This window comes from Schistocerca nitens, chromosome 3 (assembly GCF_023898315.1).
Source record: "Schistocerca nitens isolate TAMUIC-IGC-003100 chromosome 3, iqSchNite1.1, whole genome shotgun sequence".
Classification (NCBI taxonomy): domain Eukaryota; kingdom Metazoa; phylum Arthropoda; class Insecta; order Orthoptera; family Acrididae; genus Schistocerca; species Schistocerca nitens.
Window position 1 is genome coordinate 194,624,552 of NC_064616.1, and position 27,531 is coordinate 194,652,082.

The window sequence follows — 27,531 nt, forward strand, 5'->3', positions numbered from 1 at the left end:
AAGCCCCATTCATGGAGGGTGAATAAAATGTTATGATATCAAGTAGTGTCGTCCACCTTATGCAGGTCAAAAAAGGCTGCAATATGTTGGCATTTAGTAAAACCTGTCGGATAGCTGTTTACAACTTATGCAGATGGTCGGTTGTGGATTCCGCTTCCAGAAACCACACTGATAGGGGGACGAAAAGCCTCAGGATTCGAGAACCCAGCATAATTTGTGGGCCACCATACTTTCAAGCAACTTACACAATACATGGGTCAGGCTAATCGGTCAGTAACTACCCAGAAACGTTGGGTTCTTGTCTGGCTCAATGATTGGGACAACTATGCCATCTCACCAATGTGGGCGGTAGGCGCCTTGAAGCCAAAGAAGGTTGAAGCCCCTGAAGAGATGTTGCCTTTGGACAACATTCAAGTGTTGGATCATCTGGCTGTGAACTGAATTATGGCCAGGGGTGTGTGTCATGGGATGAGACACAGGGCCTGAAGTAGTTCCTTGTCAGTGAAGGGTTCATTGTAGGATTCAGCTTGACAGAGAGTGAAACATAAGGGGATGTCTCCAATTTGTAGCTTCTGCAGTAGAAAGATAGCTGGATAGAAAGAGGTTGCCGAAGCGGTCGCGAAGTGGGTCGCAAGCTGTTCTGCAAGACGCGATGAATCGGTACTAAGACCATCTTGCACGACGAGATCCGGAAGAGCTGTTCAACGCTGGTGGCCCATACGACCACAGAGTTTGGTCCACACCTCAAATCAAGAGGCATATATCCCCAGAAAAGAGACGTAGCGCTCCAAGCAGTCCTTTTTTTTTTCTTTGTTTGATTAGACAGTAAGAAGTCGCCTGAAAGTGGTCTGTGAAGACTGTCGTGTGAATCGTTGTTGGCGTCAGAAAATGCTCAAAAACACACATTTTTTTCACGTAAATAGACATTGAAATTTGGAAAAGATCATTTTTTTAACTAATATACTACTGCCAAAAGTTTCTAAAAAAGCGCAAATTATGTTTCCAGTTGACGATATAATACGAAATTTTCTAGATGTGTTCTGCATCACTCCAACAATCTAATGATTTTGAGCTTCCCATTCATCCTGCGAAAGGTTGGTGTTTCCGACTGCAATCGCGCATCCATACTACTCCTTGACTCTCAATTCCTGTAGCTAGCGGTCTGCAGAGAAATGTCTTGCAACACGGTAACAATTTCTGATTTTAACTTTTACTCAACCTGTCCAATTATTATACTTACCCAAACCTTATTGTATACAGCAACTAAAATGGATTGCAATACAATCAAATTTCAACCTTGAAAAAATATATAAATACCTTCAAATCTCTATGTACTACGCCCTGTTCATGCATGTAGTCAACAGCTTCCAAAACTTGTCGTATAAGATCCGACGCATCTTTCTCCGTGTAAGATCCTTTCTCCACTATACGATCAAATAGCTCCCCACCAGTAACGCTGAAAGAGAGAGAGAGAAAAAATAAGTTTATTAGTTGCGAAAGTGCGTGAGTCGTATGAGAGACTACATCAGAATTTTCAAGCATCATCTTTCGCAAGCATTAAAACAAAGTATTAAATGTCAATGACAGTACTACAAAAGTGATTTATCCTATCTAACTACTACTATACTGAAGAAATGCATCTTGTTCCATCCGCAAAATCTAAAATTATTAGCCTATCGTACAATGGTGCAAATGTAACAATTATCCTCATTGCAATTTTCCGTAAGCTCATAAACACAACGAAAACACAGTTATTTGGAAATACACAGGGTGGTCCATTGATCGTCACCGGGCCGAATATCTCACGAAATAAGCGTCAATCGAAAAAACTACAAAGAACAAAACTTGTCTAGCTTGAAGGGGGAAACCAGATGGCGCTATGGTTGGCCCGCTAGATGGCGCTGCCATAGGTCAAACGGATATCAACTGCGTTTTTTTAAATAGGAACCCCTACTTTTTATTACATATTCGTGTAGTACGTAAAGAAATATGAATGTTTTAGCTGGACCACTTTTTTCGCTTTGTGACAGATGGCGCTGTAATAGTCACAAACATATGACTCAAAATTTTAGACGAACAGTTGGTAACAGGTAGGTCTTTTAAATTAAAATACAGAACGTAGGTACGTTTGAACATTTTCTTTCGGTTGTTCCAATGTGATACATGTACCTTTGTGAACTTATCATTTCTGAGAACGCATGCTCTTACAGCGTGATTACCTGTAAATACCACATTAATGCAATAAATGCTCAAAATGATGTCCGTCAACCTCAATGCATTTGGCAATACGTGTAACGACATTCCTCTCAACAGCGAGTAGTTCGCCTTCCGTAATGTTCGCACATGCATTGATAATGCGCTGACGCATGTTGTCAGGCGTTGTCGGTGGATCACGATAGCAAATATCCTTCAACTTTCCCCACAGAAAGAAATCCGGGGACGTCAGATCCGGTGAACGTGCGGGTCATGGTATGGTGCTTCGACGACCAATCCACCTGTCATGAAATTCAATACCGCTTCAACAGCACGCGAGCTATGTGCCGGACATCCATCATGTTGGAAGTACATCGCCATTCTGTCATGCGGTGAAACATCTTGTAGTAACATCGGTAGAACATTACGTAGGAAATCAGCATACATTGCACCATTTTGATTGACATCGATAAAATGGGGGCCAATTATCCTTCCTCCCATAATGCCGCACCAAACATTAACCCGCCAAGGTCGCTGATGTTCCACTTGTCGCAGCCATCGTGGATTTTCCGTTACCCAATAGTCCATATTATGCCGGTTTACGTTACCGCTGTTAGCGAAAGACGCTTCGTCGCTAAATAGAATGCGTGCAAACAATCTGTCATCGTCCCGTGATTTCTCTTGTGCCCAGTGGCAGAACTGTACACGACGTTCAAAGTCGTCACCATGCGATTCCTGGTGCATAGAAATATGGTACGGGTGCAATCGATGTTGATGTAGCATTCTCAACACCGACGTTTTTGAGATTCCCGATTCTCGCGCAATTTGTCTGCTACTGATGTGCGGCTTAGCCGCGACAGCAGCTAAAACACCTACTTGGGCATCATCATTTGTTGCAGGTCGTGGTTGACGTTTCACATGTGGTTGCACACTTCCTGTTTCCTTAGATAACGTAACTACCCGGCGAACGGTCCGGACACTTGGCTGATGTCGTCCAAGATACCGAGCAGCATACATAGCACACGCCCGTTGGGCATTTTGACCACAATAGCCACACATCAACACGATATCGACCTTTTGCGCAATTGGTAAACGGCCCACTTTAACACGGGTAATGTATCACTAAGCAAATACCGTCAGCACTGGCGGAATGTTACGTGATATCACGTACTTATACATTTGTGACTGTTACAGCGCCATCTATCACAAAGCGAAAAAAGTGGTCCAACTAAAACATTCATATTTCCTTACGTACTACACGAATATGTAATAATAAAATGGGGGTTCCTATTTAAAAAAATTCAGTTGATATCCGTTTGACCTATGGCAGCGCCATCTAGCGGGCCAACCATAGCCCCATCTGGTTTCCCCCTTCAAGCTAGACAAGTTTCGTTGTTTGTAATTTTTTCGTTTGACGCTTATTTCGTGAGATATTTGGCCCGGTCACGATCAATGGACCACCCTGTATATTGTCGCACACATGGCAGTCATTGAACTTCACTGAATGGAAAGTGTCGCAACATGAACATCTCACTAAATCTTACCATACTGTTACTCCAGTGTTTCATTGTCCGTGGGATAATATTTTATCCCGCCGGGAGACGATCTATCATTCCCTGTTTTGAAGAACTTGGTCGGCCGCTGACGAGACCACAACCGCATTCACTCTTGCATTCCCTCGTCTGACTGAAACCGACGTCTACGCATGTCTTTCTTCAGGTCGCCAAAGATGTGACAATCACACGCTGAAATATCCAGGCTCTACAGAGAATGTTGCAGTGTTTCCCAACCACATCGCTGAAGTCTAGCCTTCATCCGATTGGCAGTGTGCGGGCGTGCGTCATCATACAACAGGATGTTTCCGTCGGACAGCACTCCTGAACGTTTTGACTTTATGGCGCCTCGCAGTTTCTGCAAAGTGTCCTCATAGCGCTATGCATTGACTGTGGTTCCAAGCTCGACGAACCCGACGAGCAGAGGGTCCTTGCAGTCGAAGGAGGTCATCATGACCCTACAAAACCTTGAGTGAATAGCTTTGGACTTCTTTGGCGGTGGAGATGAGGGATGTTTCCACTGTCGGCTATGCCGTTTGCTGTCGGAATCCTGTCTCTTGACGATAACGTCCGCCCTTTCACTGCCAATCGGGCAAATGCTACCCTTCAACGATTTTGTTGAGAAACATTGCAACATCCTCCGACCAGCCCGGATCTCTCACTGTGTGATTTTCACACGTTTGGCGGCCTGAAGAAAGACATGAATGGACTTCAGCTTCAGTACAAGAGTGTAGCGGTTGTGGATCCGTCATCGGCCAACCGAATTCTACGAAACAGGAATTGATCGTCTCGTCCTGCAATAGGATAAATAAATGTCTTACGTGTGTGGTGATTACTTTTGAATGGAACCATTTCCTGATTCTGTGGTGGCGGGTGTGCGGTTTTCATTTGACTGCCTCCCGGACAATGATTGCAAAACGAGTGGAGAAGAGTTGGACTCAGCACGGCAGTATGGAAAGAACAGTAGCCACCAGTCCTTCCAGAGAGACTACACCAAGAAAATATACACTACTGGCCATTAAAATTGCTACACCACGAATAAATGCAGATGATAAACGGGTATTCGCTGGACAAATATATTGTACTGGAACTGACATGTGATTACATTTTCACGCAATTTGGGTGCGTAGATCCTGAGAAATCAGTATCCAGAACAACCACCTCTGGCCGTAATAACGGGCTTGATACGCCTGGGCATTGAGTCAAACAGAGCTTGGATGGCGTGTACAGGTACAGCTGCCCATGCAGCTTCAACACGATACCACAGTTCATCAAGAGTAGTGACTGGAGTATTGTGACGAGCCAGTTGCTCGGCGGCCATGGACCACACGTTTTCAATTGGTGAGAGTTCTGGAGAATGTGCTGGCCAGGGCAGCAGTCGAACATTTTCTGTATCCAGAAAGGCCCGTACAGGACCTGCAACATGCGGTCATGCATTATCCTGCTGAAATGTAGGGATTCGCAGGGATCGAATGAAGGGTAGAGCCACGGGTCGTAACACATCGGAAATGTAACATCCACTGTTCAAAGTGCCGTCAATGCGAACAAGAGGTGACCGAGACGTGTAGCCAATGGCACCCCATACCATCGCGCCGGGTGATACGCCAGTATGGCGATGACGAATACACGCTTGCAATGTGCGTTCACCGCGATGTCGCCAAACACGGATGCGACCATCACGATGCAGTAAACAGAACCTGTATTGATCCGAAAAAATGACGTTTTGCCATTCGTGCACCCAGGTTCATCGTTGAGTACACCATCGCAGGCGCTCCTGTCTGTGATGCAGCGTCAAGAGTAACCGCAGCCATGGTCTCCTACCTGATAGTCCATGCTGCTGCAAACGTCGTCGAACTGTTAGTGCAGATCGTTGTTGTCTTGCAAACGTCCCCATCTGTTGACTCAGGGATCGAGACGTGGCTGCACGATCCGTTACAGCCATGCGGATAAGATGCCTGTCATCTCGACTGCTAATGATACGAGGCCGTTGGGATCCAGCCTGGCGTTCCGTATTACCCTCCTGAAACCACCGATTCCATGTTCTGCTAACAGTCATTAGATCTCGACCAACGCTAGCAGCAATATCGCGATACGATAAACCGCAATCGCGATAGGCTACAATCCGACCTTTATCCAAGTCGGAAACGTGATGGTACGCATTTCTCCTCCTTACACGAGGCATCACAACAACGTTTCACCAGGCAACGCCGGTCAACTGCTGTTTGTGTATGAGATATCGGTTGGAAACTTTCCTCATGTCAGCACGTTGTAGGTGTCGCCACCGGCGCCAACCTTGTGTGAATGCTCTGAAAAGCTAATAATTTTCATATCACAGCATCTTCTTCCTGTCGGTTAAATTTCGCGTCTGTAGCATTTCATCTTCGTGGAGTAGGAATTTTAATGGCCAGTAGTGTACAATTGTTCGACCGGCTGTGACTGACTGATTGATGGATGGATGACACGTGGAATCCGGGAAGAGGTTACAGACAGTGCGTCACCACGAAATTGCGGGAACATATTGCAGGAAACTGGGTTGAGACCTCGACCTATCAGTCATCGTTTACCCCTGACTCTGTACTTCATACAACAGAGACTTGCGTGGTGTAGATCAGTGTCCAATTTTTTAGCTTACCTGGGTCACAATGGAAGAAGACGAGTATTTTTGGGTCACAAATAGTACACTTAACACTAACTTAACCAGCCGGCCGAAGTGGCCGTGCGGTTAAAGGCGCTGCAGTCTGGAACCGCAAGACCGCTACGGTCGCAGGTTCGAATCCTGCCTCGGGCATGGATGTTTGTGATGTCCTTAGGTTAGTTAGGTTTAACTAGTTCTAAGTTCTAGGGGACTAATGACCTCAGCAGTTGAGTCCCATAGTGCTCAGAGCCATTTGAGCCACTAACTTAACCGCTGAGGGGAAAAACAGGTTTGACGAATGAGAGAATAGTATCATAACTTTATATCATTTTGTTTTTTAACTGATCGTGTGAGAGATGTTCACTTCCTGTGCCACAGTGACAATGATTCTCTAGACGCATACCTCTCGACAACTGGAATCATGGCATGGGGAGTTATTGCGTATAACATTTGATGAGGAGAGGGTGAACACCTGCCTGCATGCGCCAAGAATGGTAAGCCCTCTTGTCATACCCTTCGGGACCAGGCCATCAAATGGCATACTACAGCAGAAGAATACAAACCCCACACTGCAGTTCACCCCACAATTGCCTTGAGGAATGTGTGGATCCTTGACTGACCTGTCCGGTACCGTGATTCACCGCCCATAGAACATGTCTGGGATCGATGGAAGGATGTAACTTTTATAATAGCCTCCAGCCAGCAGTCTTCAAGAACTGACACAAAATTTGTTTCTGGCATGGAAACAAATTCCTAGTGATGACATTCGGACGCTGTTTGATTCAGTGCACAATGAACACGAGTGTGTTCTTTCCTGATAATACTGAAAATTTTTTCAACACGATGAGTATACTGAGAAACGCTTCCACAGAATGTTCTGAGTGAACACGTGTAGAACTGCCACTTTATGGTAGTCAAACGCCCGCCCGTTTGGCCGTGCGGTCTAACGCTCGGCTTTCCGGGCGGGAAGGAGCGCCTGGTCCCCGGCACGAATCCGCCCGGCGGATTTGTGTCGAGGTCCGGTGAACCGGCCAGTCTGTGGATGGTTTTTAGGCGGTTTTCCAGCTGCCTCGGCGAATGCGGGCTGGTTCCCCTTATTCTGCCTCAGTTACACTATGTCGACGATTGCTGCGCAAACAAGTTTTCCACGTACGCGTACACCACCATTACTCTACCATAAAAACATAGGGGTTACACTCGTCTAGTGTGAGACGTTCCCTGGGGGGTCCACCGGGGGCCGAACTGCGGTAGTCGTCGTGGGGTTGTGGACCACTGCGGCTGCGGCGGGGACGGAGCCTCTCCGTCGTTTCTAGGTCCCCGGTTAACATACAATGGTAGTCAACACGAGCGTCAGAAGTGTTTACATACGGTGGAAAAGCGGAGGTAGTACGTGTAAGACACACTTCCTTTGTCGTAGAAAATATTCGCATATAACTCAAATTAAAAATTTTAAAACTCCCGATACAAAAAACCTTTGAAAAGTAAAAAACAAGTATGTATTGCCCCTTTAAGTTTAATATAAGTAGTAATATTTTTTGATCCAAGCCTCATCACGTCAGGGGGTCCCAAGTAAATTAAAAACGGTAAGTTAACAGCAGCTATCCTTTCTAGAATAGCATACTTTCATTGTTGATTGGTATAAGCCTCTTCTGTTTGGTGTCATCTATTCCAGTCCTGCGTGTCCCGCATCCATAGCTAGTGAAGTTCTAATTACGTATTATGTAACATATGAAAACCAATCTGTCTTTAATTAGGCTAACATCGTTAAATAATAGAGTTACCTGTTTATTTCAAATCATATTTTTACATAATTACGCACGAACTTAGTTTCATGCACTAATCTATCTTAGGAGACCTCTGTCCTACAGTGGTTTAATGATGGCGTACTAACCCACGCTTCATTAAACCGACCGAGCGAGTTGGCGCAGTGGTTAGCACACTGGGCTCGCATTTGGGAGGACGACGGTTCAAACCCGCGTCCGGCTACCATGGTTTAGGTTTTCCGTGATTTTCCTAAATCGCTCCAGGTAAATGCTGGGATAGTTCCTTTCAAAGGGCACGGCCGATTTCCTTCCCCCATCCTTGACAATCCAAGCTTGTGCCCCGTCTCTAATGACCTCGATGTCAAATGGTTCAAATGGCTCTTAGCACTATGGGACTTAACATCTGAGGTCATCAGTCCCATAGAACTTAGAACTACTTAAACCTAACTAACCTAAGGACATCACACACATCCATGCCCGAGGCAGGATTCGAGCCTGCGACCGTAGCAGTCGCGCGGTTCCAGACTGTAGCGCCTAGAACCGCTCGGCCACTTCGGTCGGCTTGTTCAGAGTGGTATCAGAAACACCTCGTAGAAGTTACGTGAAGAAATTCTGTGTTTCCGAAGTGAAACACGTAAGAATCACGTTTCAGCTTCCTTGATGTAGTTCTGGTACTCTGTTGCGTAAGTTATACACAGAATACACGAGCAACAGCCTTTAATTCTTGATAGCATTTTGAAAGGCTCGCTTGCAATGTACCATACTGCATCCACATGTTTTACAAATGCGACGTGTGCTGCGATCTGTTGACTTCACTTGTAAGTTGTAACCATTGTTTATGTACGAAAGGACGCGCATATAACGTTCCCGAAGAGTGCGTGCGTTCTCTTTAGGGTTGGTTGGTTGGTTTGGGGGAGGGGACCAAACAGGGAGGTCACCGCTCCCATCCTCTTTAGGGTTGGTTGGTTGGTTGCTTTGGGGTAGGGGACCAAACAGGGAGGTCACCGCTCCCATCGGATTAGGGAATGGTGGGGAAGGAAGTTGGCCAATTGGAATGAGGATGTCCGGACGCGAGTTCAAACAGTCGTCCCCCGAATGCGAATCCAGTGTGCTAACCACTACGCCATCCCGCTTAGTCTCTCTTCGGGGCACAACTGCAAATTTATACCTCTTGAATGCGTTGTGGAGTCCGAATGATAGGTTTTGTTTCTGAATGACTTCAAATTAAGTACGAAAATCGGACAGGAAGCTCATCTAAACTTGAGAGCTGCTCAACGAGCCAGAAAACGAATATAAAATAGAAAAAGCAAAAACAAAGGTTACCGCTGCTCTTGGTACGAAGGAGTCTGATTTAAAAGGAAAACACTGAAAGCTAGGATTAGAGATCATAGGTTTTTGCGTTTACAGAGGACTGAATGCAGTGCACTAAGTGTGGGAGATGGTGACACGAACGGCACTCTTCATTTGAGAGTGATATTGCGTTCGTTTGTGACATTTGCAAAGTGCGTACTCTTAAACGCAGGTATTTTTGAAAAGTTCAATAAAACCATTACCTTTCTCCGGCAGTAGTTTTCTGAACACGTAGATTTCGTGTTACTAAATATAAACCTAAAATGATTTCGTTTTCCTACTAACAACCCAGATATTTATGGCTATGCCGGCCAGAGTGGCCGAGCGGTTCTAGGCACTACGATCTGGAACCACGCGACTGCTACGGTCGCAGGCTCGAACCCTGCCTCGGTCATGGATGTGTGTGATGACCTTAGGTTAGTTAGGTTTAAGTAGTAATAAGTTCTAGGGGACTGATGACCTCAGAAGTTATGTCCCATAGTGCTTAGAGCCATTTGAACCATTTTTTTATGGCTATTCCATAACTGCGCACTCTTGGGTATGGTTCTCCTAATCTGTTTTTATTTTAAAATTAAAGGTGTAATAATACCATTTTTTACTTTTTAGAGGTTTTTGTTTTTTTCTAAATTTTTAATTGAAGTTTTATTTCATGCTTTCTAAAGTTTACATTTTATTACTGGACACGGAAGGATCGACACTCTCTCTACATTCATACAAATACTTTCCGGGTCGAAACACGAAATTATGGGCTGTGTTTTCATAAATATTATTACGGCTGCAGGATTTTGGTAATGCAATATCGCACGTGTGGTTTCCAGTTTCAACCTGAATCTATTATTCTGACTTTTTTCTTTTCTTTGATATTTTGTCACTTACGCAGTATTTCTTTTTTTTTTTTTAATTCACCCATACATTCACAGACTATGTTCCAGTATATACTCAGCTAATTTAGATAACAAAAGCAATAAGCAGGGCTGATAATTTTAAATCAAGTCTGAAGAAAGTGGCTGCCATTCCGCTCTCTTCCAATAGGCTGCCTGAACTATAAGGGCAAAATTATTTCATTTATTACTGAATTGTAGATATAAAAGAGCACTACTAAAAACTCTGCGAAAGCATATGTTTATTTTTTACAGTTGAGTCACAATCACCTTTTTCCTGCTTTGTAGACGCTGAAACGGGGAACTTCAAAACACGAAATCGTCTTTGCTGGTCAACCGTAAAAGATAAACATATGTCCTCGCGAACTCTTATCTAGATCTTTTTGAGCTCTAAAGTCTGGTACTACGTACATTGATGTAGCTCTTATGTATTACTTAGCGTATATCAAGAGAGCGCGCTGGCGAGAAACATTTTTACTTAGTTTAGCTGACTAAGTTTGAACAGTTGAACAGATTTTCATTGAACATTGAACCATTCCGATTAAACCAGCTTAAAAAACTGCATTAAAACTGGATCTTTCGTTTGAGAGCAGAGATGCCACCAACAGACACACTCTGAACTACTAGTAACGGCTCTGATAATAATTGTCCTTCTTCATGGAGGAGCTTTAGTTAACGCATTTTATAATATATCTGTTCTACATTGTATACCTGGGTTGTGTTCTCATTGCACCTCAACTACCACTTGATATAAAACAATGTCTATACGAGAAGTATATTTGTACCTTGTGTTTGTGTAAATCTCAGTTCAGTTGCAACTGATTTTTAATGTGAACCCCATAAACCATTAAGAAATAGATACATTGGAAAGAGAAAGTAAGAATTCAAAGACCTCTTAAAAACTGTTTAACCACATGTACAGTTATCTACTTTATACAATCTTCTTACTGTTCGCTTCTAATGATTAAACCCTTTTATTTACTTTAGGTGTCTACCCCCATAAGATATTTCCATATAACAACAGGGAAGAAAATATGCAAACGAAGCCAAAACTCTTCTTTTCAGGTAAACACAATCAGAGACGCTTCTACAGGTAAAACACGGTGAACTGAGTTTCCTGATTTTTTTGTCTATGTGTAGACTATTACAACATGTTATACAAAAGGAAAACAAGGAGTTTCACACACTGTTTTTCATTTAGTATATGACCATTAATGTCTACTTCTGGTGCTAGCAGGTCATGCTTGTTTGAAACCGCGTAAGGTGAGTCTTTTTGAGATTAAGACATAAAACTGTTGGTTGTCAATAACGTCTAGATCTGTTCAACTAAGGTTGAGTTTGGATACTTGATTAGTAAGCTTGCGTCATCGACAAGTTTTAGATCTTTTGGATCTCTCCTTACATTCAGTGGATCATCATTTATGCAGTTTAAGAACAAGAGTGTTAACAGTACTGATCCTTGTGGAACTCGACTTATATTCTCGCATTCTGAGATTAGTTTCACGCCTGTGACACAGTCAATGAATGAGACTTTTTGCTTTCTGGAGTGATGGTAAGATTCCATCCATGAAAGAGGGTTGCCACAACACTTCAATTTACCAAGTATAATTTCGTGATACAATCTTAGCATGACGCTGCCCCTGACCAGAACAAGGGTGCCGCCATTTTAGTCACTTTCCACAATACTAGAGTATATGTGACGTGCGTCGTGGGCGCATCAGATGAACAGACGATGAAAATCACTCTCCAGACTAAACTGCTATTGATATGGCAAAATGACATCGTTCTAGGTTCGCTCGCTGTGGACGAGACACTCACTGTAGAGTCAAGCGATGCCTTTGTGTGCCACAAATCGACGAGCATACAGAGCGACCTATCATAGGTGACAATTCACGGTCTTATGAGAGATGCGTACATCAGAGCCTGCCGAGGGGTTCCAGTAATGGCAGGTGCTTTGTGGGTTGGATGTCTTCAGGAATTTTAGGCAAGGTAACGATCTTGGTGCAGGATTGTAGTTCGTGGTCGACCTTCCCCTTACTGTCGTTGGATGTTCCCTCCTTCCTGGAATTTTCTCCATAACTGTGAAAGCAACTGTACGAACGATCTCTCCACGTGCTGGTTTACCCTGTACGCCCCATGTTTCCATGTTAGCTGCTACAGTTCAGTGCAAATAACGGCGTCATGATGCAACGTTTCCCGGTGGATCTCAGACTGCTTGTCTTGTGGGTAGAAATGCAGTGTGTTTCACCAAATTCTTCAGAATCAAGTGTGGAAAGTTTGTTGGTACATCAGACTGGCTCGTCTCTCGTGCTAGGAGTCTGGCTGTAATATCGAATGTAATGGTGAGAATGGATTCATTGTAGTGTGCAGCGTGGTTCAGAACTCTGTAAAAATCATCCATACGTTCAAGAGTTCAGAGAAGAGAGATTACCATTTATGGACCTACTTTACGAGAAGAGGGAACTGAAATAATAAACATAATACTTTCGACTGAGCAGAAACACTGTGGGTTGAAAAAAAAATCTTTCAGTCTAGATGTTATTTGTGCTAGCTACTGAATTTAGCAAGGATCCCTTACGTTTACCAAGCGCTTCCACTGGTGTAAATATTCTGTTTCTTTACTTACAGCTCCATGATAAGGTACACCTTATGCTTGTCTTCAAATGTTTCCAGCAGCTGGACGATGTTTGGATGCTTCAACCTGGAACAGAGAACCGTACGTTAAAACCATTTGCTATACATAAGCTTCGTAGAAAAACAGCAGATAGGGAATACTCGGTTCATAAGTAAGTTATTTCGTCATTTACAAACCAAAACTTTTGCAGGTTTCAAGAAGATAGAAGGTGTATATCAATGAGAGCTTAGGGAAACTCATTTTATGTAACACATTAAATACTGAAACAATTTATGATCACATTACATACAGTAGCCGCCGAAAGATACTTCCAGGTACAGTGTAGGAGACGTCGTGCAAATTAAAATCCAAATTTATGTGGAAGGTGGGTGTAGACCATGGTACCTTTCAATTAGGAGCAGTTCTGCTCAGCAAATATGCCGTACCAAGTCGGTGAACATCAGAAGTAACAGAACAAGAAGGAGAACCAGTTAGATTCAAACTCCTTACTTCTTCTTATTTTCTTTCATGAATTTATGGAGGCAATTTGAAATAAGAGGAGACGAAATACGAGAAATTTGATTTTGACCTAAAGCCCCATTTTTCATCAACACCCTTTACCTAAAACGAGCTACAGTGAGCAGGTTTCCAACAGAAATGGAAAATAGTGAGCAATCTACGTCGGATTGTCACATCCATGGTAGAACGCAAAATTGGTGCCCATTTCTTTTAATCTGTACAGTAGTACCGTAACGGTTTAGAGTTTCAAAATCGGTTCAAATGGCTCTAAGCACTGTGGGACTTAACATCTGAGGTCATCAGTCCCCTAGGAGTTAAAACTACTTAAACCTAACTAACCTAAGGACATCACACACAGCCGAAAGGTGTGCCGTGCGGTTTTAGGCGCTTCAGTCTGGAACCGTGTGACCGCTACGGTCGGAGGTTCGAATTCTGCCTCGGGCATGGATGTGTGTGATGTCCTTAGGTTAGGTAGGTTTAAGTAGTTCTAAGTTCTAGGGGACTGATGACCACAGATGTTAAGTCCCATAGTGCTCAGAGCCATTTTGACATCACACACATCCATGCCCGAGGCAGGATTCGAACCTGCGACCGTAGCAGCAGCGCGCTTCCAGACTAAAGGGCCTAGAACTGCTCGGCCACAGCGGCCGGCTTAGAGTTTCACTGTAATCTTATACCCAAGTGTGTACTTCATATAATGAAAAAAAATTGCTTTTCTTGTTACATACATTCATGTCCGAAGGAGCTTTACATCAATATTCTTAACAAGTCTTGTAATATTGTATTTATCCGCCGAAACCAGGCAGCGCCTTTCATTAAAATTTCCTCCCATGTATGGGAATAACGTAACGCGTGTACGAGTACAGGCTGCGACACAGGAGCGACGATATATGGAAGTATTTTAAAATTTTAAACCAATTTCTCCCCATCCATAGCTACGCCGCATGTTGCACATGAAAAGAAAGGAAACTTAGAGTTAAATATTCTGGAAACGTCAAGGTCATTCGAGGCCTTAGCATTAGGGTCTGCCGGCCGGGGTGGCCGAGCGGTTCTAGGCGCTACAGTCTGGAACCGCGCGACCGCTACGGTCGCAGGTTCGAATCCTGCCTTGGCCACGGATGTGTGTGATGACCTTAAGTTAATTAGGTTTAAGTAGTTCTAAGTTCTGATGACCTCTGTTGTTAAGTCCCATAGTGCTCAGAGCCATTTGAACCAACCATTAGGGTCTTCGGTCGCATAGTAGAGTGCAGGCTAAAAGAGACCTCGTACATGGCGAACTATACTCTTAGAGAAATTAAGCGTCTGAACATTTCTACTGGGAGTATCCAGTGAAAATGGAATGTGAAGTGGGGTCATAGAAACTGTTCAGCAACGGTGTCGTGGAGGTAATAACAGGCGTGATACTATCGAATCAAAACAGCAACTCTCTAAGTCGTCCGATACCTGAGGTCTCGTAGGATAGTGGGAGTCCTTAAGGGATGAATGGCACGCTAAATAGTCTCATCAGATGTTCGTCCAATAGTGATAATGACTTGCTCTACGAAGGAAAATATGAATTGATCATGAGGTTTTGTTAGGATTGCAGTATCCAGTTAAAACTGTTGGAAGACTTTTATGCCTTTAATTAGAATCAGGTTCATGCATTCCGTAATCCTGATACTGTGTAGCATCGCAATTTATTTCTTTGCTTTTGTTATTTTATGCGATATTTTTTCAGGTTTTATGAGGACTTCACGTTTATTTGCATTAGTGAAAGTTATGAAACATTATATTTCTCCAGGAAATAATTCAAATGAGAAGAGCTTTGTTTCATTCATTTGAGAAAGTGGTGTTATTCTTCGAATTTAAGATATTTAAACCTCGAGCGGGTGCGCCAATCGTTTTGCTAGAGTAGGCGCGTGAGGTATTCAGTACCCCACTTTCTGTGACAACTTATAATTTCCTTAAAGCACTCCGTCTTCAGGCCACGAGTGGCCTACCGGGACCATCCTACCGCCGTGTCATCCTCAGGAGAGGATGCGGATAGGAGGGGCGTGGGGTCAGCACACCGCTCTCCCGGTCGTAAGATGGTATTCTTGACCGAAGACGCTACTATTCGGTCGAGTAGCTCCTCAATTGGCATCACGAGGCTGAGTGCACCCCGAAAAACGGCAACAGCGCATGGCGGCCCGGATGGTCACCCATCCAAGTGCCGACCACGCCCGACACCGCCTAACTTCGGTGATCTCACGGGAACCGGTGTATCCACTGCGGCAAGGACGTTGACTTATAATTTCCTTATGAATCGGTTAAACATTTATATGTTGCAGTAATACTATTATATATTTGTTTCAAAAGATTTAATCAGCACCCAGAATTAATGATACAAATACATAGCACAGGGAAGAAAAATTACTGACCTATATTTCGATCCTTGTAATAAATAGCGTCGTGATAAGGTTGCTTTTGCAGTTCAGTCCTTTGCTTAGATAAAGTGAAAATTGCACACACGTTGAAAATTGTCAGAAAGGAATAAGCGAGAGCGTAGGGTACGGCGTGGCCCACTACCGTTTTCACTTACGAAACAACCCAATACTGAGGGCTTCTGAGTAGCTGCCACACCGCAGGGCTCCGCTTTACGCTACAGCACTACGGAATTCCTCGATGGGGTACTCAATACTCCAGTGCGTCCGCTCGAAGGTTAAGTTTGAAGTTCGTTATAAGCTCGCACAGGTGCGAAATTCACATTGCCACAGGTTAGCAGATGGTGTTAACTTCGCAAACCCACTTTTAAAATTTTATCCAAATGGCAACGTAATAAAACTATTTTCACTTGAGCTCCTCAATAAGCTATTTTCTTTGTAATGACGATCTTTCACGTCACGTTAATTAAGAAACTTAAAAGTGACCACACCCTTAACTACGAAACTACCGTACAAACTAAATTACGATATACAGCAACCTGAAACAACGTGAAGCACTTATGAACTGAAAGTTTGACTTCGATTCACTATAGATGGTCGTGCCGGATGCATTATGCTCTTGCCTCTCTATAGCTTGAGAACCAGATCACTCTGCCAGTTATCAGGGGTCCATAGTTCAATGTCCAATACCAAGTACGGTGCAACTTTATCTTATTTTATATACATAGCGCTCCCAAAGATATTAATAACGTTCTGCTACGACCAGCCTGTAATGGAACTCAGAACTTTTGGAATTGTCACCATGCACGTATTCGTCTAGCTACACTACTGGCCATTAAAATTGCTACACCAAGAAGAAATGGAGGTGATATTCATTGGAGAAATATATTATACTACAACTGACATGTGATTACATTTTCACGCAATTTGGCTGCATAGATTCTGAGAAATCAGTACCCAGAACAACCACCTCTGACCATAATAATGGCCTTCATACGCCTGGGCATTGTGTCAAACAGAGCTTGGATGGCGTGTACAGGTACAGCTGCCCATTCAGCTTCAACACGATACCACAGTTCATCAAGAGTAGTGACTGGCGTATTGTGACGACCCAGTTGCTCTGCCACTATTCACCAGACGTTTGCAATTAGTGAGAGATCTGGAGAATGTGCTGGCCAGGGCAGCAGTCGAACATTTTCTGTATCCAGAAAGGTCCGTACAGGTCCTGCAACACGCGGTCATGCATTATCCTGAGGAAATGTAGGGTTTCGCAGGGATAGAATGAAGGGTAGAGCCACGGGTCGTAACACATCTGAAATGTAACGTCCACTGTTCAAAGTGACGTCAATGCGAACAAGAGGTGACCAAAACGTGTAACCAATGGCACCCCATACCAACACACCGGGTGATACGCCAGTATGACGATGACGAATAAACGCTTCCAATGTGCGTTCACCGCGATGTCGGCAAACGCGGATGCGACCATCATGATGCTGTAAACAGAACCTGGATTTATCCGAAAAAATGACGTTTTGCCATTCGTGCACCCAGGTTCGTCGTTGAATACACCATCGCAGGCGCTCCTGTCTGTGATGCAGCGTCAAGGGTAACCGCAGCCATGGTCTCCGAGCTGATAGTCCATGCTGCTGCTAACGTCGTCGAACTGTTCGTGCAGATGGTTGTTGTCTGGCAAACGTCCCCGTCTGTTGACTCAGGGATCGAGACGTGGCTGCACGATCCGTTACAGCCATGCGGAAAAGATGTCTATCATCTCGGCTGCTAGTGAAACGAGGCCGTTGGGATCCAGCACGGCGTTCCGTATTACCTTCCTGAAACCACGGATTCAATATCCTGCTAAGAGTCATTGGATCTCGACCAACGCGAGCAGCAATGTCACGATACTGTAAACCGCAATCGCGATAGGCTACAATCCGACCTTTAGCAAAGTCGGCATCATGATAGTACGCATTTCTCCTCCTTACACGAGGCATCACAACAACGTTTCACCAGGCAACGCCGGTCAACTGCTGTTCGTGTATGAGAAATCGGTTGGAAACTTTCCGCATGTCAGCACGTTATACGTGTCGCCACCGGCGCCAACTTTGTGTGAATGCTGTGAACAGCTAATCATTTGCATATCACAGCATCTTCTTCCTGTCGGTTAAATTTCTCGTCTGTAGCACGTCATCTTCGTGGTGTAGCAATTTTAATGGCCAGTAGAGTATATATGAGAAAAAGGGTATGTATACTTCACATTGGTTACGCGTGCGAAATGTTCTCCCAAAATAATGCTTTCTGGAATCCTAATCATGAAGGTTTTTTTTTTTTCCCTTCAACAGTCGTGGGTTTCTGCAAGTCACCACTGGCGAAATAAGCGTATTTGACTATCGTGAATCTAAAAGCTGATAAGAATTTTGGCTGAAGCAAAAGTCACTTCGAAGCTGGCATGTCCATGTGAGTACTGGTGAGGCTGGTTTAGGCGGCTGGTGGTGGTGTGCTGACGTGGGCTGCCGGCGTACCTGAGGCGGCGTTCAATGAGCTCACTCCAGCCGAATGTGGCACAAGGACGGCGCTCCAGCGGAAGGTGACTGGCCCCGTAATGGGCAGGTGCTCGCGTCATGCCGAGCCTACGGACTGGGAGCGCCCGTTTCCTCTGCCACACGCCACCTGAGGCCATTCGGCGAATTATTTCTGTTGCTGTGCTTCTGATTAATTATTCAGAGCCCTGGCAACGGAAAGCTACCTTTCACACGCACCAGCTGATGGCTAACGCGTCTGACAATCACCTTACGAGACTTTATGATCAGTCTTCCATTTCATTCTACAGTGGTCAGACAGAACCGCCTACTTACACTTTTAGCCGTTAAAGTTGAAACACCTGGAAGTACAGCAAATAACGAAATTTTACATCTGCATCTTCACTCTGAAAACCACTGAAGTGCAGAGGGAACGTCTCAATGTAGCAGTTATTAGGGTTTCCCGTTCCGTTCACATATGGATCGCATGAAAAATGATTGTTTAAATGCCTCTGTGCATACTGTAATTAATCTAATCCTGTCCTCACGATCCCTACGGTAGCGATATGTTGAGGATTGCAGTATATTCTTAGACTCATCATTTAAAGCTGGGTTTTGAAACTTTGTAAGTAAGCTTTCTCGGGATAGTTTGCGTCTATCTTCAAGAGTCTGCTAGTTCAGTTTCTTCAGCCTGTCTGTGATACTCTGCCGCAAGTCAAACAAACCTCTGACCATTCGCTTAGCCCTCGCCGGCCGGGGTGGCCGAGCGGTTCTAGGCACTTCAGTCCGGAACCGCGCGACTCCTACGGTCGCAGGTTCGAGTCCCGCCTCGGGCATGGATGTGTGTAATGTCCTTAGGTTAGTTAGGTTTAACTAGTTCTAAGTTCTAGGGGACTGATGACCTCAGATGTTAAGTCCCATAGTGCTCAGAGCCATTTGAACCATTTTGAGCTTAGTCCTCTTTTACACGTTCAATAACCCCTGCTAGTCCTATTTGGAACGAGTCCCACACATTTTAGCAATTTTCAAGAACGGGTCGCACGGGTGATTTGTAAGCAAGCTCCTTTGTAGACTGCATTTCCCCAGCATTCTACCAATAAACCGTAGTCTGCTACCTGCTTTACTCGCGGCTGAACCTAAGTGATCGTTCCATTTAATGTCCCTACAAACTGTTACACCTAGATATTTGTTCGAGTTTAACAACTCGAACTGTAACTCGTCCATCCTGTGGATAGGGTACTAAGATTTTTCATTTTGTGAAGTGTACAATTTTATATTTTTGAACATTTAAATCAAGTTGCCAATCTTTTTACCATTTTGAAATCTTACCAACGTTTTACTGAATATTTGTGCAGCTTCTTTCAGACTGTACTTCATTGTAGATAGCTCCATCATCTGAGAAAAGTCTGAGATTCATATACAAGATGGGCTGGCCGCTGTGGCCGAGCGGTTCTAGGCGCTTCAGTCTGGAACCGCGCGACCGCTACGGTCGCAGGTTCGAATCCTGCCTCGGGCTTGGATGTGTGTGATGTCCTTAGGTTAGTTGGATTTAAGTAGTTCTAAGTTCTAGGGGACTGATGACCTCAGAATTTAAGTCCCATAGTGCTCAGAGCCATTTGAACCATTTTTTTATACGACATGAACAGCAAGGGACCCAACACACTTCCCCGGGGTGCACTCCAAGTTACAGCTACACGTATCGACGACACGCTATCCAAGGTAACTTGCTGCGTCCTCCCTTAAAAAAAGTTCTCAATCCGGTCACAAATTTCGCTTCATACACCATACGATAGCACTTCTTGACAATAAGCGTAGATGTGGTACCTAGTAAAATGCTTTTTGGAAATCGAGAAATACTGCATCTATCTGACTTCCTTGATCCATGACTTTCAGTACGTCATCTGGGGAAAGTGCGCCATCCGTCCAGAGCAATGGCCACCTGGTTTGGTAGCCAGTTCCAGAAGCACCGCCGGCCGAAGTGGCCGTGCGGTTAAAGGCGCTGCAGTCTGGAACCGCAAGACCGCTACGGTCGCAGGTTCGAATCCTGCCTCGGGCATGGATGTTTGTGATGTCCTTAGGTTAGTTAGGTTTAACTAGTTCTAAGTTCTAGGGGACTAATGACCTCAGCAGTTGAGTCCCATAGTGCTCAGAGCCATTTGAACCATTTGAACCAGAAGCACCAATGCCCCCAAAAGGACAGGTAAGTATCCTCGCGCGCGCGTGGAGAGAACAGCTCAGGTGTCAATAGTGTAGCGGATACATAACGGATGCCCGTCCACCTGCAAAGTCTTGCAAGGCATGAACCGTTGTCTTGTTCCTGTTGTTACGGTCCTTAGGTGTTTCATCACATGCTGTCGCTAAAACTTCGCAATATTTCGAGCCAGCATCTGCTATTACTCAAATGGTTCAAATGGCTCTGAGCAGTATGGGACTTAACATCTGAGGTCATCAGTCCCCTATCACTTAGAGCTACTTAAACCTAACTAACCTAAGGACATCACAAACATCCATGCCCGAGGCAGGATTCGAACCTGCGACCGTAGCGGTCACGTGGTTCCAAACTGAAGCGCCTAGAACCGCACGGCCACACCGGCCGGCTGCTATTACTATTCATAGTCGATGCCTATAGAAAGCTCAGTAGGATGCTAAATTTCATTGCGAAATGGAGTGCTCAGATACCGAACAACGTTCTCCCGCACTGGCATATGGACACACTGGGCTCCCATGTGCAAATCCACAAAGTCGTGTTCTACAACCGACAAGATTTTATCGCGTCAGGTGTCAGATACCCCGTCTTCCTGAGAGTATATCGAAAGTTTCTTTTAAATAAATGATCAGCTGCCCAGATGTGGACATCCTATTTGGTAACCATGTCCGAGAAAGACAAAACAATAACGAGGATCCAGGTGTAGTGTCAGTCTATTCCGTGCCCGGTAAAACCTTTTTCTTGAGCTTCTTAATTAGTAGTAGCCTGAAGTTTTGTGGAGATAGTGTTTTGCACCCCTCTCAACGTCCAAACAATACTACACTAATGGCCATTAAAAGTGCTACACCAAGAAGAAATGCAGATGATGAAAGGGTATTCATTGGACAAATATATTATACTAGAACTGACATGTGATTACATTTTCACGCAGTTTGGGTGCATAGATCCAGAGAAATCAGTACCCAGAACAACCACCTCTGGCCGTAATAATGGCCTTGATACGCCTGGGAATTGAGTGAAACAGAGATTGGATGGCGTGTACAGGTACAGCTGCCCATGCAGCTTCAACACGATACCACAGTTCATCAAGAGTAGTGACTGGCGTATTGTGACGAGCCAGTTGCTCGGCCACCATTGACCAGACGTTTTCAATTGGTGAGAGATCTAAAGAATGTGCTGGCCAGGGCAGCAGTCGAACATTTTCTGTATCCAGAAAGGCCCGTACAGGACCTGCAACATGCGGTCGTGCATTATCCTGCTGAAATGTAGGGTTTCGCAGGGATCGAATGAAGGGTAGAGCCACGGGTCGCAACACATCTGAAATGTAACGTCCACTGTTCAAAGTGCCGTCAATGCGAACAAGAGGTGACCGAGACGTGTAATCAATGGATCCCCATACCATCACGCCGGGTGATACGCCAGTATGGCGATGACGAATACACGCTTGCAATGTGCGGTCACCGCGATATCGCCAAACACGGATGCGACCATCATGATGTTGTAAACAGAACCTGGATTTATCCGAAGAAATGACGTTTTGCCATTCGTGCACCCAGGTTCATCGTTGAGTACACCATCGCAGGCGCTCCTGTCTGTGATGCAGCGTCAAGAGTAACCGCAGCCATGGTCTCCGAGCTGATAGTCCATGCTGCTGCTAACGTCGTCGAACTGTTCGCGCAAATGGTTGTTGTCTTGCAAACGTCCCAATCTGTTGACTCGAGACGTGGTTGCACGATCCGTTACAGCCATGCGGATAAGATGTCTGTCATCTCGACTGCTAGAGATACGAGGCCGTTGGGATCCAGCACGGTGTTCCGTATTACCCTCCTGAAACCACGGATTCCATATTCTGCTAACAGTCATTGGATCTCGACCAACGCGAGCAGCAATGTCGCGATACGATAAACCGAAATCGCGATAGGCTACAATCCGACCTTTATCAAAGTCGGAAACGTGATTGTACGCATTTCTCCTCCTTACACGAGGCATCACAACAACGTTTCACCATGCAACGCCGGTCAACTGCTGTTTGTGTATGAGAAATCGGTTGGAAACTTTCCTCATGTCAGTACGTTGCAGGTGTCGCCACCGGCGCCAACCTTGTGTGAATGCTCTGAAAAGCTAATCATTTGCATATCACAGCATCTTCTTCCTGTCGGTTAAATTTCGCGTCTGTAGCACGTCATCTTCGTGGTGTAGCAATTTTAATGGCCAGTAGTGTAGGTCTAGGAGCAATGTAGTAACTATTACTGACTGTTGTGGTGCCCGATTCTTTTTTGTGAAATGAGTGAACCATCAGTTTTTGGTAGATTTCTGGCGCTACCTACGACTCGTCGGGGAAGGATGTTTACCAGCCACAGTGGGACAAGAATAACATTCACAGGTGCTCGATGGAGCATAAACTACAGGAATGGTAGCTACACTATCTGGGAAAGGCGGCACGTGTTCCACATAAGGTGTAAAAAAGAAAATTAGGTTTCACTTCCCGTCGACGAATAGGTCATTAGAAAGGAAACACAAACAGGTAGGGGGTGGGGGAGGGAAACCGTCCTGCAGTTTGCAAAGGAACCATCTCGGTATATGTCTTAAGCGATTTAGGGAAGACGACGAAAAGCCTAAATCTAGATGAGCGGACATTGATCTAAATCGCCGTCCTCCTGAATGCGAGTCCAGTGTCTTACCACTGCGCCACGTCCCTCGATCATACCGCGGCAATGTGCTCAGTGCAGTTGGATAATACCACCCCTCTCTGCAACCTCAAGGTGACAAGTTTTCGCTCTGTCAGTGAAAACTGGTGTCTGTGTCGAAAGAAGTGCAATTTAACGTAGTCTCCTTTTACATCAATGAACTTTTCCCAACATATGTCTAGTGAATAGTTGCCATTTCCGAAGCTACAGATCTTGAAGGCCTACAAAGAACCCATGTGCAGATGTCATAACCTGTTCACTGCATTTAAAACAATCTGTTCAAAAATGGCTCTGAGCACTATGGGACTCAACTGCTGTGGTTATCAGTTCCCTAGTACTCAGAACTACTTAAACCTAACTAACCTAAGGACATCACACACATCCATGCCCGAGGCAGGATTCGAACCTGCGACCGTAGCAGTCGCACGGTTCCGGACTGCGCGCCTAGAACCGCGAGACCACCGCGGCCGGCCTAAAACAATTTGTGTCTACAAATTTCTTTAGGTGTGGTGGTAGTTGAAAGTCAGAGGACACTACTGACTGGTCGTTTCAACAATTCGTACTTTAAATTCTATGTCGAAGAACCTCCAGAATAGATTGAACTGATGGGATCTTTTTGTTCTTTTTTTAATCGAAAACTATTCTTATTTTTTCCATGGAGGTCCAAAAGGCTCGTATGGTACTCTCAAAGTTTTGTTTTAGCATTTGTTGTATCATCAGTAAGAAGTCGGTTTTCTATCCCCGATGGAAGACGATACAGACAGGAAAGGTACAGATTGTATTTAAGCACAGACTTAATGCTTCTGTGTCCAAGCTGCTTGCTGGGATAGCTCCAAACGAGTCAGTCGCTCAGAGCCAGAGGTTCACCTGGCCGATTAAATATAACTGCGCAGCCAGAGGCAGGCCGTTCAATTACTTAACGTGAAGCTGTCTGTCATGCACTATATTGATCTGCTACTTTCGACTTGCTGTTTTCTTTGGATTTACTGTGATTGCGTTCTGGCTGGATTACTGAGCGCACGATAGGTTTGGCTCGTGACTTCTGATGTAATTAGGCTCGCAACTTAGCTGTCACATTGCTTGCCCCTTCTATCCGGTACCGTCCGGGACCTCCTACTGATGACAGCTTCGCTAACCCAAATATGACTTCCGTTCTTCGACTTTATGGGCGCTCAACGGCGAGGGTGACTCGTTACGAACGATATACTCTGTTGTATCTAGAGAGAGATAGTAAACGCTTTCAAGCATCCCAAGAAACAACAGCCAAAACATTTGCAGCAGACGAAATGGACGGCGCATTCGCTGGTAAAGGGCACCAGTTACCATCCATCGCTTCGACTGCCGTTTCGTTTCTGGCCTGAAATGGTGAGCCCATTTCTCATCAGCAGAAGCAAATGCGTGTACTAAACTACTGCGTGCTTTTGAAACCGTGCGTATTTGACAGACTAATTTGTTTTACAATTTCTTTCCATCAGCATTCAACATATGCGGCACGTAGCTTACACAACGCTTTCTCAAGGAGAATTCTTTGTGTAAAATTTACCGTACTCTTTCTTATAATATGCATGTGTTTCAGCTATCTCGTGCATCTCCAACTGCCTTGGGCGTTCGATCAGTTAATTGTGAGCAGGAAGTGTTAAGCAGTAGACGTGCGACCGTAGCGTGTCAACGTTTTGTGTCACAAATAGCCATTCCAAATCAAGTATTCAAAAGATCTCCAGGTCCAATGTGTGCAAAATTTGTCTCGCACACCTTGACTCCTGTAGGAAAAAAAGACGCGTGGATGCCTGCCACAGCTTGATTTAAATGAAAAAAATTGAGAAAAAAGTCAAATGGTTTCTGAAATGATTTGTCTAAAAGTAAGAAATAAAACAGATTCGACACAGATTTGACGAGCCTCTAAATGATGGTCTACATCATTTACAGCAACTAGCCTCTAGCACTCTTTCATATTCTAAGATTCAAAGTCAAACAATGAACTTTAAATTGTCAGTCGGCACCACGTTTGATGCAGAGGATGTCGAGCGTTATTCAAAGGCAGTTCAAATGTTTCTGTAATCCATTTTATTTTTTAGTTTTAGACAAATTATTCACATAACATTTGACTTTTTTTCAATTTTCTTTATTTTTTCGTTTTGTACAGAAACCATGAAATAAAATATCTTATTTTTGACATCTCATTTGCTTCCCTAGCTGATGCTGCTCTCGCACCCCTCTAAATTTAGTACTTAATTTTAAGGAAACCATTTAGACAGTTAAATATAATAAATATAGTAACTACGTAAGTTTTTATGCGCTGAACTGCTAGGCCCTGAAGAGATCAACTTTTTGACACTTCATTTACATTGCTAAGTATTTCAATTTTGCCTCAAGTCACTAATGAAGTTTTTATTAATTTCACCGATTAATTTCAAGTAATTAGATCATTCTTTGCACAAATTGACCTCCCGTGGCTCAATTTGATCCCCCATTTGTCCATTTTCCAATCTTCCTTTGGCTGTGAAAATTTGGACAAAAATACATTGTGTAATTTCTAGGGAGCCTCGTTTTTGCTCCGCTCAAACATTAGACCAAAAACATTGGCAGTTCTTTTCTGGAAGAAAAAAAAAAAAACATCACGGGTGATGAGACTTCGTGTTATTGTTACCAACCTACCACAAAACGATGAAGTGCAGACTGTGTCCCTGAGGGCTCACCAAGACCTATGTAGGTGCAAGTGTGACGCGTGAGTTGAACAACATCCCAAAGCAGGACTTTTCGAACAGTTCCACATGGTTGCACGAACATGTGCGTTGTGCTCGAATGGGGAAAACACTGTAGAGCACTCGGCGCATTTTAACCATCATCTTAACTTTTCTCCTTTTTTTTGTTAACCCAGCCTTCTAATATTCTGGATCCTCCTCTTCCACGTGGTCCCATTATTGTCCTCGGCAATGCTATTGTAAGTAGTCTGCACTCTGACATTCTTGCTATCTTATCAGCGCAGTTCAAGCTTATTTTCTTTAGCATTTCGGCAATCTTACGGCATTCCTAGAAATTCCCCGATCACAGATCCAAAAATTTTTCCTGATTTATTCTTTCGATTATTAATAGTTTTTCTTCAACTTTATTTCTGTGCATTAAAGCTTCACGCTTATATAATATCACTGATAAGATCATTCACTTATAAAGGCGAATTTTGAAGTTAATACTAAATGATCTTTCCGTTAGGATAGCGATACAGCTGCAAAGTGTTTCTTTAGTTGATGCTAGATGAGTATGTACCTCTATTTCCGTTCTGTTGTCATTACTAAAAACAATCTCTAGTTATTTGAAGCGGTCAACTGTCTTGAAAGTGAACTCATTTACACTACTGGCCATTCAAATTGCTACACCACGAAGATGACGTGCTACAGACGCGAAATTTAACCGACAGGAAGAAGATGCTGTGATATGCAAATGATTAGCTTTCCAGAGCATTCACACAAGGTTGGCACCGGTGGCGACGCCTACAACGTGCTGACATGAAGAAAGTTTACAACCGATTTCTCATATACAAACAGCAGTTGACCAGCGTTGCCTGGTGAAACGTTGTTTTGATGCCTCGTGTAAGGAGGAGAAATGCGTACCATCACGTTTCCGACTCTGATAAAGGTCGGATTGTAGCCTATCGCGATTTCGGTTTATCGTATCGCGACATTGCTGCTTGCGTTGGTCGAGATCCAATGACTGTTAGCAGAATATGGAATCGGTAGGTTCAGGAGGGTAATACGGAACGCCGTGCTGCATCCCAATGGCCTCGTATCACTAGCAGTCGAGATGACAGGCAGATTATCCGCATGGATGTAACGGATAGTGCAGCCACGTCTCGAGCCCTGAATCAACAGATGGGGATGTTTGCAAGACAACAACCATCCGCACGAACAGTTAGACGACGTTTGCAGCAGCATGGACTATCAGCTCGGACACCATGGCTGCGGTTACCCTTGATGCTGCATCACAGACACGAGCGCCTGCGATGGTGTACTAGACGACGAACCTGGGTGCACGAATGGCAAAACGTCATTTTTTCGGATGAATCCAGGTTCTGTTTACAGCATCACGATGTTAGCATCCGTGTTTGGCGACATCGCGGTGAACGCACATTGGAGGCGTGTATTCGTCATCGCCATACTGGGGTATCACCCAGCGTGATGGTATGGGGTGCCATTGGTTACACGTCTCGGTCACCTC

At 44.4% G+C, this 27,531-nt stretch overlaps 1 protein-coding gene across 1 annotated transcript in view; it reads right to left on the reverse strand.

Moving 5' to 3' along the window:
• The window catches only part of LOC126249144 (calcium/calmodulin-dependent protein kinase type 1-like), a 481,462-nt gene that overhangs the window by 66,564 nt on the left and 387,367 nt on the right, over nucleotides 1-27,531 (reverse strand). Inside the window, exons 2-3 of the mRNA XM_049950797.1 lie at nucleotides 13,002-13,076; nucleotides 1,318-1,456 (exon numbers count right to left, since the gene is read on the reverse strand). Coding sequence (XP_049806754.1) covers nucleotides 1,318-1,456; nucleotides 13,002-13,076 — 214 coding nt within the window. The remainder of the gene's footprint in view (nucleotides 1-1,317; nucleotides 1,457-13,001; nucleotides 13,077-27,531) is intronic.